This window comes from Hylobates moloch, unplaced genomic scaffold (assembly GCF_009828535.3).
Source record: "Hylobates moloch isolate HMO894 unplaced genomic scaffold, HMol_V3 SCAFFOLD_6, whole genome shotgun sequence".
NCBI lineage: Eukaryota > Metazoa > Chordata > Mammalia > Primates > Hylobatidae > Hylobates > Hylobates moloch.
The window spans coordinates 14,890,290-14,901,293 of NW_026652281.1; the positions used below are offsets into that span (position 1 = coordinate 14,890,290).

At 43.0% G+C, this 11,004-nt stretch overlaps 1 protein-coding gene across 1 annotated transcript in view; it reads left to right on the forward strand.

The window, feature by feature from the left end:
* Positions 1-11,004, forward strand: part of CFDP1 (craniofacial development protein 1) — a 151,831-nt gene that overhangs the window by 41,173 nt on the left and 99,654 nt on the right. Inside the window, exon 5 of the mRNA XM_032156409.2 lies at positions 1,077-1,196. Coding sequence (XP_032012300.1) covers positions 1,077-1,196 — 120 coding nt within the window. The remainder of the gene's footprint in view (positions 1-1,076; positions 1,197-11,004) is intronic.

Here is an 11,004-nt window from a genome sequence, read left to right on the forward strand (position 1 = left end):
TTATTTATTTATTTATTTATTTTTTTTTTGAGACGGAGTCTCGCTCTGTCGCCCAGGCTGGAGTGCAGTGGTGCGCTCTCGGCTCACTGCAAGCTCCGCCTCCCGGGTTCACGGCATTCTCCTGCCTCAGCCTCCCGAGTAGCTGGGACTATAGGCGCCCGCCACTATGCCCGGCTAATTTTTTTGTATTTTTAGTAGAGACGGGGTTTCACCATGTTCTCTATCTCCTGACCTCGTGATCCACCCGCCTCGGCCTCCCAAAGTGCTGGGATTACAGGCGTGAGCCACCGCGCCCGGCCGTTTTTTATTTTTTTATTTTTTTGAGATGGCATCTTGTGCTGTTGCCCAGGCTGGAGTGCAATGGCGTGATCTCGGCTCACTGCAACATCTGCCTCCCAGGTTCAAGTGATTCTCCTGCCTCAGCCTCCCAAGTAGCTGAGACTATAGGCGCCCGCCACCATGCCCAGCTAATTTTTGTATTTTTAATAGAGACGGGATTTCACCATGTTGGCCAAGATGGTCTCGATCTCTTGACCTTGTGATCCACCTGCCTCAGCCTCCCAAAGTGCTGGGATTACAGGTGTGAGCCACCACGCCTGGCTGGGAAAATGTCTTTATTGAAAGTTGTAGTAGGCCGGGCGCGGTGGCTCATGCCTGTAATCCCAGCACTTTGGGAGGCCGAGGTGGGCGGATCACGAGGTCAGGAGATCGAGACCATCCTGGCTAACACAGTGAAACCCCGTCTCTACTAAAAATACAAAAAATTAGCCGGGCGAGGTGGCGGGCGCCTGTAGTCCCAGCTACTCGGGAGGCTGAGGCAGGAGAATGGCGTGAACCCCGGGGGGTGGAGCCTCCAGTGAGTTGAGATCACGCCGCTGCACTCCAGCCTGGGCGACGGCGAGACTCTGTCTCAAAAAAAAAAAAAAAAGAAAGTTGTAGTAAACTTTTATCATAATGCTGAGCGTCCAGAATTTATTGAAAGCCCATTGGATCTTTTTCTAGTTGTCTTCCCTTTTCTAGCTTGTTTCTTTCTCTTTATTCTTCTTGTAAGCTTGATGTCTTTTTCCTTGTCACAGGGTAACTAAGGAAGTGGATGCCACATCTAAAGAGGCCAAATCCTTCTTCAAGCAGAATGAGAAAGAAAAACCACAGGCTAATGTCCCTTCAGCTCTGCCGTCACTCCCTGCCGGGTCAGGGTGAGTATTTGAGTCTCAGTCCCTGATGTACTTGGCACATTGAAGAAGCTTTCAGTGCAAATACCTTCTTTCGCTGCAGATCAAACTCCTTGCCAGAGAAAGAGAATTATGATGCTGCTTTGCCTTTATTTTGCCTTAATTTGCCAGTATTTACTAGAATGGAAGATGCAAAGGAAAATTAGCCGTAACTTTCTCAGGAGGATTGCTTGAGCCCAGGAGTTTGTGACCAGCCTGGGCAATACAGTAAGACCCTGTCTCTTAAAAAAAAAAAAAATTAGCTGGGCATGGTGGCTTGCACCTGTGTCCTAGCTACTCTGGAGGCTGAGGCAGGAGGATGACTTGAGCCCAGAAGGTTGAGGCTGCAGTGAGCCATGATTGTGCCACGGCACTCCAGCCTGGGTGACAGAGAGATCCTGTCTCTTTTTTTCTTTTTTTTTTTTTTTTGGGATGGAGTCTCACTGTCGCCCAGACTGGAGTGCAGTGGCGCGATCTCGGCTCACTACGAGCTCCGCCTCCCGGGTTCACGCCATTCTCCTGCCTCAGCCTCCCGAGTAGCTGGGACTATAGGTGCCCGCCACCTCGCCCGGCTAATTTTTTGTATGTTTATTAGAGATGGGGTTTCACCGTGTTAGCCAGGATGGTCTCGATCTCCTGATCTCGTGATCTGCCCACCTCGGCCTCCCAAAGTGCTGGGATTACAGGTGTGAGCCACTGCGCCTGGCCGATCCTGTCTCTTAAAAAAAAAAAAAGGAAGAAAATTAGCTGTACCTTTCTTATTTGTTCCCAGCCTAAAAGAAGTCCTAGTTTATAGTATTGAACACAAAGCTGAACATGTAAATTTTACATTTAAAAATAATACTTTTCAAATGAAAATATCAGCCTTCTTCAGAACTTTTCATGAAGATTTGGGATGAACACTCACTCCCATCATCTGTGATCTTAGAGGAACATAAAAAGATCAAAGATGATTTACAAATAGTTTTCTTAACACATTGTCAGGAACTTAATAGTTTTTCTCCCTTCATATTTTTCAAATTACTTGAGTTATTTTTAGCTGAAGGCTAGAATTCTTTTTGGAAGAAGTAAAAATTCTTTTCTTAACCTAAATGTGGGAAGTAAAGTATTACAGTAAATCAGAGAGGCTTAAGACTGTTGCCACAGGGAAGCGAGCATAGACCCATACCATGGATAGCCCTGACTACCCATCTGACTCCCGTGGGGAGTTCTGCATAGTCTCCTACACTGGCTTCTGTGGCCCTTCAGTCAGATATTGTCCCCTCTTCCTTCCCTCCTGGAGCATACCTGTCATTGCTATGAGCAGTAAAGTTTTGTTTCACTTTTTTTTTTTTTTTCCTGAGATGGAGTATCGCTCTGTCGCTCAGGCTGGAGGGCAGTGGTGGGATCTCGGCTCACTGCAAGCTCCGCCTCCCTGGTTCATGTCATTCTTCTGCCTCAGCCTCCTGAGTAGCTGGGACTACAGGTGCCTGCCACCATGCCCGGCAAATTTTTTGTATTTTTAGTAGAGACGATGTTTCACGTGTTAGCCAGGATGGTCTCGATCTCCTGACCTCGTGATCTGCCCTCCTTGGCCTCCCAAAGTGCTAGGATTACAGGCTTCAACCACCGCGCCCAGCCCCACGTTTTTTAAAAGAGTGTTGATTTTCCTAAAAAAGCTCACGCTTTTTTAGGGCGGGCCTTCCCCATGTTTGCAGCCCTGGCTGTAAACAACAGAGTTATACTAGTGTACTCTCTTAGGTTGCATTTACCCAGAAATAGACCCTGAGATAAAGGTTTAAGTGCATGTCATTTATGTGAGAGGTGATTCCAGGAAGCCGTAATAGAGAGGTACAAGAGAGGAAAGAAGCCAGTAAAGGTTGAGTTATCAAGCAGGTGACTGCTGGTGGTGACTGGCACTTATTCTTGCTGGGAAACTTAGAGATTGGGAAGAATACAGTGAGGGCTGAGGAGGGTGGGATGTTTAACCTCCAGTGCCCATCGGACATTGGCTCAGAGCTGTTTCCGCACATTCCTTGCCCTCTGTCCTCAGGCTGTGAGCTGCTGGTGCTTGCTGTAAGATGCTGCTCACAGCATGTACCATGGCACTGAATGCCAGGACATGTGGATGGGGCTACTTCCTCATCTGTTACATCTTTATCTGCTTCATACTCAAGATATTTCTCTCCCACTGAGCAGAAGTCATGTAGTAGTTACACAGAAACCTAAGGAGGAAGAGGATTTGACTGCTTGCTACCACTGTAGAAATGACATAAAATCAGATGAAGGCAGCTGTAGAACAGAATTCTACAGACCTGGCCCTGTTAATACTCTAGGCAAGTACTTTGTAAGCTGTAGTTTGGAATCATCAATTGAGAGAAGATATCAGAGCACGTCACATGTAGTAAGAGTAAATACTGTTTTCCAGCCTGGCCAACATGGTGAAACCCCATGCCTACTCAAAATACAAAAATTGGCTGGGCTTGGTGGCGCATGCCCATAATCCCAGCTACCTAGGAGGCTGAGGCAGCAGAATCGCTTGAACCCAGGAGGTAGAGGTTGAAGTGAGCTGAGATTGTACCACTGCACTCCCACCTGGGCAACAGAGGGAGACCTTGTCTCAAAAGAAAAAAGAATAAATACTGTTTTATAGAATTTTTATTTTAGTTACTGATATGCTTATACTTGGTAACAAGCTGTTTTTTTTTTTTTTTTTTGAGTTGGAGTCTCACTGTTGCCCGGGCTGGAGTGCAATGGTGCAATCTCGGCTCACTGCAACCTCTGCCTCCTGGGTTTAGGCCATTCTCCTGCCTCAGCCTCCCGAGTAGCTGGGATTACAGGCACGTGCCGCCACGCCTGGCTAATTTTTTGTATTTTTAGTAGAGACGGGGTTTCACTATGTTGGCCAGGCTAGTCTCAAACTCCTGACTTCTTGATCCACCCCCCTCAGCCTCCCAAGGTGCTGACATTACAGGTGTGAGCCACCGCGCCCGTCCAACGAGCTGTATTTTTAATCAAGGTTAGGATTTTTAAAACTTGAAACTATAGGCTGAAACAACATGTTTTTGGCTTTATATTTATTGTATTGTTTAAAGGGGGTTCTCTTCAGACCAGTAGCTTTATTTGTTCATATTTATTTATTTATTTATTTATTTATTTATTTATTTATTTATTTCTTGAGACGGAGTCTTGCTCTGTCGTACAGGCTGGAATGCAGTGGCGTGATCTCGGCCCAGTGCAACCTCCACCTCCCGGGTTCAAGCAGTTCCCAGCCTCAGCCTCCTGAGTCGCTGGGATTACAGGCGCCCGCCACCACGCCCGGCTGATTTTTGTATTTTTAGTAGAGACGGGGTTTCACCATGTTGTCCAGGCTGTTCTTGAACTCCTGACCTCGCCCACCTGCCTCGACCTCCCAAGGTCCTGGCATTACGGGTGTGAGCCACCACACCTGGCCACCCAGACCAGTAGCTTTCAAACTTTCTTGACTGCCACCCATCATAAGGAATACATTTTACATTATGCCCTTGTACATCTATAAAAATAGGTATGTAAAAAGGTGAGATAAAAATTTGGTGAAATATTTACCCTTATGTATAATATGCTCTGATTTTCTGTTTTACATTATTGTGTATATATATGTCATTTAAAAAACTATTATGATCTGCTGAATTGATTTCACAATCAACAACCTGAATTTGACAAATACTGCTGTAGACAACGTATGGAATTAGTCTTCAGCAGGTGATTAAGAGTTGTCAGGTTTGTATGTGGTATTATAACAGTGTTTCTTGTACTTGTTAAAAGTATTACTATGAAAGTTACCTCTGGATATAACCACCAGATGGAAATAAAGGCAAAGAAGTTCTTCTTAGGTTTCTGGTTAGTTTCAGGTAACACAGTTTTTACTTCTAGTTTCCTTGGATATTTCTTCTTAAAATAATCCCTATTGATGCTTAGAGATTCTACTTGGAAACTGTATGTTTCAGAAAATACTCTTTGCAACTATAATTATGAAAATAACTAAAGAATGGAGAAATGGCAGCTTAAAATCAGCTTATTTAAGTCACTCATGTAGAAATCTCACTGCTTGTCATATCCATGCCTGCGTTTCTTAGAGCTAATATCCTTTTTAGAATAAGAAATCTGCTGAGATGATATCTGCATTAGGGAGATCCAGCAGGAAACAGATGGCATTCTCAAATACGATACTTTGAGGAGAGTTTAATAACTCACAAAGTGGTGGAAAACCACAGGGATACAAATATTGGTGTGGCCTCCCTGGGGCTGGTAATAATAAGACTCTATTACTACCCCTAGGCCTGAAAGGGCAAGAGTGGGAGCAGTTAATGGCAGGGGAAGACAGGGTTAGGTGGAATGGACCTCCTGACATGAGCTGAGACCTTCTGTTAAGTGATGGACTTCCCCCAGAGGGAAGCCAAGGGAATAAATACCCAGATCTGTTTCTTCTCTCTCTGCAGCCTCTTAGGGCACTCCATTGCCCTCTGAGGTTTATTAAAGAATATTCCGACACTTGTTAAAACTGTGAGAACACTTAGGCCGGGCGCGGTGGCTCACGCTTGTAATCCCAGCACTTTGGGAGGCCGAGGCGGGCGGATCACGAGGTCAGGAGATCGAGACCACGGTGAAACCCCGTCTCTACTAAAAATACAAAAAAATTAGCCGGGCGTGGTGGTGGGCACCTGTAGTCCCAGCTACTCGGAGAGGCTGAGGCAGGAGAATGGCGTGAACCTGGGAGGCGGAGCTTGCAGTGAGCCGAGATCGCGCCACTGCACTCCAGCCTGGGCGACAGAGCAAGACTCTGTCTCAAAAAAAAAAAAAAAACAAACTGTGAGAACACTTTATCCAAAACTATTGCAGTGGGTGTCAAGACTATCTCTAGGGGAGAGAGAGAGGGCTCAACTCCCAATACAGCAAAGACAGCTGGGGATTTTTAGCAGAATCGGGAGGCAGGTGGTCAGTGGATGGAAAATTACTAAGAGGAGACGTCAAGGATAGGGTGATTCTTGCTCAAGGCAGGGTAGTGTGATCAGATATCAAGGGTAGGGGATTCTCTCTAAACTGACTTAGTACGGAATTCTTTCTAAAACTGGGCTGTGCAGGCCAGCAAGGGCAGGGGCCAATTCCAAGCCTTAGTTGAGAAGAGGGCTCAGTGGAGTCTAACTAAAGTTTGGTTTAAGGAGAGTCTTCATCAGGCTGTCTTCACAGAGCAGTTCCTAGAGCAGAGAGCCATGTGGGGAAGGGTATAGAGGGAATCTAAGGGCCAACCAGGAGCTACCTTGGGAGCTATACAAGTGAAATATTTTTCAGTAAAGAGTGCTGACTCCCTTATAAACAGGGTAAAGTGAAATTTGACCAAAATCAGTTTCTTTGAAAGCCCTGATGGAACATAACACATTACAAGGATATGTCTGCCAAGTGCCTGAATAAAAGTCCTTATAGTTGTACATGAAAATGTACGTGTTTTATTATGATACTGTGAACCTTGGATTTCTGAGTAAATCCAGAATGACTTTCAAGGTTGATATGCTCATTTTTATGAAATGCATCTCAAAAAGCTTTACAATTACAACTGTGCTTGGGAAAAGACGGGGCCAAGAGGAATTCAGCTGATCTGGGGTATCTGAGTGGGCACACTTTATCAGTGCAAATATTAGTATCTGTCAGCAGACTCCATATGCAGGGTATAGAAAGTCTTTTCAAGGGAAGGATCTATAGGAATACTCTAGTATTTTTTAAAAAAATTATCTTAATGCAGTCATATTTTTTTCCCACAGACTTTTTTCATTTTGGGAGCTGCTTCAGTTTATAGAAATTGTCTTGCAGAAACACTTTATTTGTTTATTTTCCTCTCTCTAAACAGATTTAAGCAATACAGGAAAACCAGAGCAGGAGAGTAAAACATCCTGTCCCACATCTTTTGCTAAGATAAGCACAGATTCAGAAATAAGAACAGATTTAGAGGAGCAAATGTTTGTAACTGAAAATGCATTTCCTCCATGTGTTTAAAATAGCACGCTGCTTAGGCTATAAAAAGCCGAAGTTTATGTTTTGGGAATGGAATAAGCCCAATTTTAATTAGAGGCAGGAATCAAACTACAAAAACTACTCTCCTACATTTGGTAGCAAAGCACAAAGCTTAGTGTGTCTAAATTCTCATGGTCTTGTCATTCCATGCTCTTGATCCGCCTCTTCCCTCACTCCCCAGTCCTTACTACCAGTACTGTTAGCTACTTGCATCCAGTTATCTCAGCATTTGCTGGTATCTGGCTGGCCAGGCTTCAACCCCACATTTACTACCTATTTTCAAGCCAACATTTACTATTTACTTTATTCCAACAGCGGGCCACCATCAGTGTCATTAAAATTTGTAATCCTACCCTTACGCATTGACTTGTTTAATTAAGGGCCTACTGTTTAGCTGCCTCTTTGTAGGTTAAGAATGACCTAAAGCAATATAACTTAAGAGGGAAAGACATCATTTTCCCATGTAGTTTTAGCCTTGTTTTCTTGATCTATGGAGTGAAAAAAAAAAAGAAGACCTTAATGTTGAGTGTCAAACAACATCATAGGTGATATCAGTGTAGCAATGTTTTCCCCAAAGGTAGAAGACACAGAATCCCTCACATTACCATCCTGAAGATACAAGACTCAGACTAAGGACTGAGAAGACAGTAATGCTGACCATTGTGGTTTGCCAAAATTCAGTTGTGACTGATCCCGCCACAAGGCCCAAATCTTTGGTTTGTTCAGCAGAGTCTTCCTGTCTGAGCAGTTAACGGTGTGATCTCTCCCAGTCTCCTCATTTGGCCAATATTTAAAACTCTGGAAAGTTGACATAAAAATCTGGATTACTGGCTTTTCCTGAGAAATGAGAATTTCTGCCACTACCTTCCCTCTTCACCTATGGTAACACTGGGGTAGCACAGAGTAGATGGGATTTGCCCTTTTGTGGTCCCTACTCAGTGGCTTTACTCATTTATGTTACCTGCATGGTTCCTGTAGGCAACTGCTTTTCCCTCTCTAGGGTAACATGTTTCCCTTTGATGACCATGTTAATTTCATTTTGGAAACAATTTGTTCTCTAGATTAAATACCAAACATAACTGTCTTCTCAGATTACAGGTTAAATATTCTTTACCCCATTTTAAAGAATAAATAACTCCTATATTGACTGCTTCACCACATTTAAGGCACAAGGCTAAATGTTTTACATGTATTATTTCACTTAACCCACATAAACATTCCAAGACATAGGCAGTAACTTTGTGCCCATTTCACAGATCAGGACACTGAGGTTCAGAGAGGCACCCTTAACTTGTTGAAGTTACATAGTTAATGATTGGTCGAACTCGGATTCCAGCCCAAATCTATTTGAGACCAAAGCCTGGGCTCTCAGCCACTTTGCCATTGTCACTGCTCTTTCTTATTCACCTGATAGGTGTTTTTTTTTTTTAAAGAGTCTCTCCTCAATTTCATAACTGATGAGGGACTCTTTGAAAGCCATTTTGTTATTTTTTATTTATTTATTTATTTTGAGACGGGGTCTCGCTGTATTGCCCAGGCTGGAGTGCAGTGGCACGATCTTGGCTCGCTGCAAGCTCCGCCACCCGGGCTCACGCCATTCTCCTCCCTCAGCCTCCGGAGTAGCTGGGACTACAGGCGCCCACCACAACGCCCGGAGAATTGCTGTTTTGTTATTTTTGAAGAAAGTGAGAGGACTGTTTCCCCCCTTTTCCTTTGTAAGCTTTTCCTCATTAATATAACCATTTTCTATACTTTTGTTTCATTCCTGTCTCAAGAAAGTGAAGGTCTAGCACATTTAAAAAAAATGAGTTCCAGGTGTATTTGTACATTGATACCTGTCAGCAGCAACAGTGAAGCTGTGGACAAGATGTGATGTGGGGAATAATGGCTCTTACTGTTTCTAGAGGGTAATCAATTCCTACTGAAGTATGAATCCTACATTGTGGACAATTTATATGTTGACAGAGAGCCAGGTAGGAGTATCATTGCCCAGCTTGTGTCAAGTGCATTTCTTCTGGTGGCCATTTGTTCCAGGATAGGACTAGCTAGAGATAGCTTTTAATAGGGTGTTTCAGGAACTAGTGGTGACAATGGAAATGATTGATTTTGGCAGCTCTGGTGGTACTGGTGTTATCTTACGTATTGGCTCCAGAATGACATGGTTTGTGTAGAAGCAAGAATACCCTGTACCTGACTTTTCACCTTCATGTTCTTCAGTGGATGCTAATACCCTGCTTCATTTGTTTTTAACTTATTCTTAACTTGTTTTAAAATAAGCCTTTATAGGTATTGGAGGTACAGAGTAAATAGATTAGAAATTGAATAAGGAAAATAATTTTTAAAATATTTTCCCATGAATATTTGGAGTATTTTGAATCTATTAAAGGTAGTTTCATTCACATTGTTGATTCAAACCTTTTATTCCAGGCTAAACTAGTAACTGAGATAAATATGAATGGAGAGTCTAGTGATATCCTTTTGGGAGGGAAGAGGATATCTCACAATTCGGGTCATGAAATAAAGTCCTTGCCAATCTGAGCGTCTAAATGAGACTCTAAACAGAGAGAAGCTTTCTCTTTTTTTTTTTTTTTTTTGAGACGAAGTCTCACTCTGTTGCCCAAGCTGAAGTGCACTGTGGGGATCTTGGTTCACTGCAGCCTTCACCTCCCAAGTTCAAGTGATTCTCCTGCCTCAGCCTCCCAAGTAGCTGGAATTACAGGAGCCTGCCACCATGCCCGGCTAATTTTTGTGCTTTTAGTAGAGAAGGGGTTTCACCTTGCTGGCCAGGCTGGTTTCAAACTCCTGACCTCAAGCAATCCACCTGCCTCGGCCTCCCAAAGTGCTGGGATTACAAGCGTGAGCCACTGTGCCCGGCCAGAAAGTTTTCAAAGCAAAAACTTTTTTCATTTGTGGTCACCAGGAAGATGTAACCTCTGTCAGTTCGGATTGAATACCTACAGCAAATACTCTGAACCTAGGAATTATCTATAATGATTTTCAAGGTTGCCTGGAGTTAAATAAATTCTAGTGTTCTTAGAAAATTCTATGAAGAGGTGAACTTTATTACACATAACAGCCTTTTTCCTTTGCTCTTAGCCTCAAATTATAGTGCCAACAAGTTTCAAACATCTATGATTTTAAGAGCCAGATGTCTATCAGGATCACAAACTTTTTTTTTTTTTTTAATTTTGCTTTAAGTTCCGGATGTGCTTTAAGTTCCAGAATGTGCAGGTTTGTTACATAGGAATACATGTGCCATGGTGGTTTGCTAGGATCACAGACTGTTAAAACTTTATTTTGCCGTATTCCTGTACCCTTTGTTGTGCCAAATTGTCTTGGTGTGAAAAGTGAGTGAAAAGTGAGTCAGTTAAATGCTTTAGGTGCTTCTTGGATGTGTAGGGAAGAATAGGTATGTGAAGTTATGATAGTCATACAGTTTATTTAGTATGATAATATAAATTGATTTGGGAACAAGGAAACGAAGACCTTCGTTTAAGAAGATGATTATGATACTCTAGGAATGAAGTGAAAATATTTTGGTTAACTTTAAAACAGTAATTTATTATTGCTTCATGGGGCTTTAACTGTACACTAGAGGGCAGAATTCCACCTGAAAAGATAGCTTGTCTTTGGCAAGATCCCAGAAAGCATTAAGCAGCATTCTTAAGATTGGGTAAAAGAGTGTTGTACATTTTTCTTTGCCTGATTAGATTCGTCTCTTGGTATGAGATTTCTATGTACTATGCAGTTTCTACTTTTTTCTTTTATT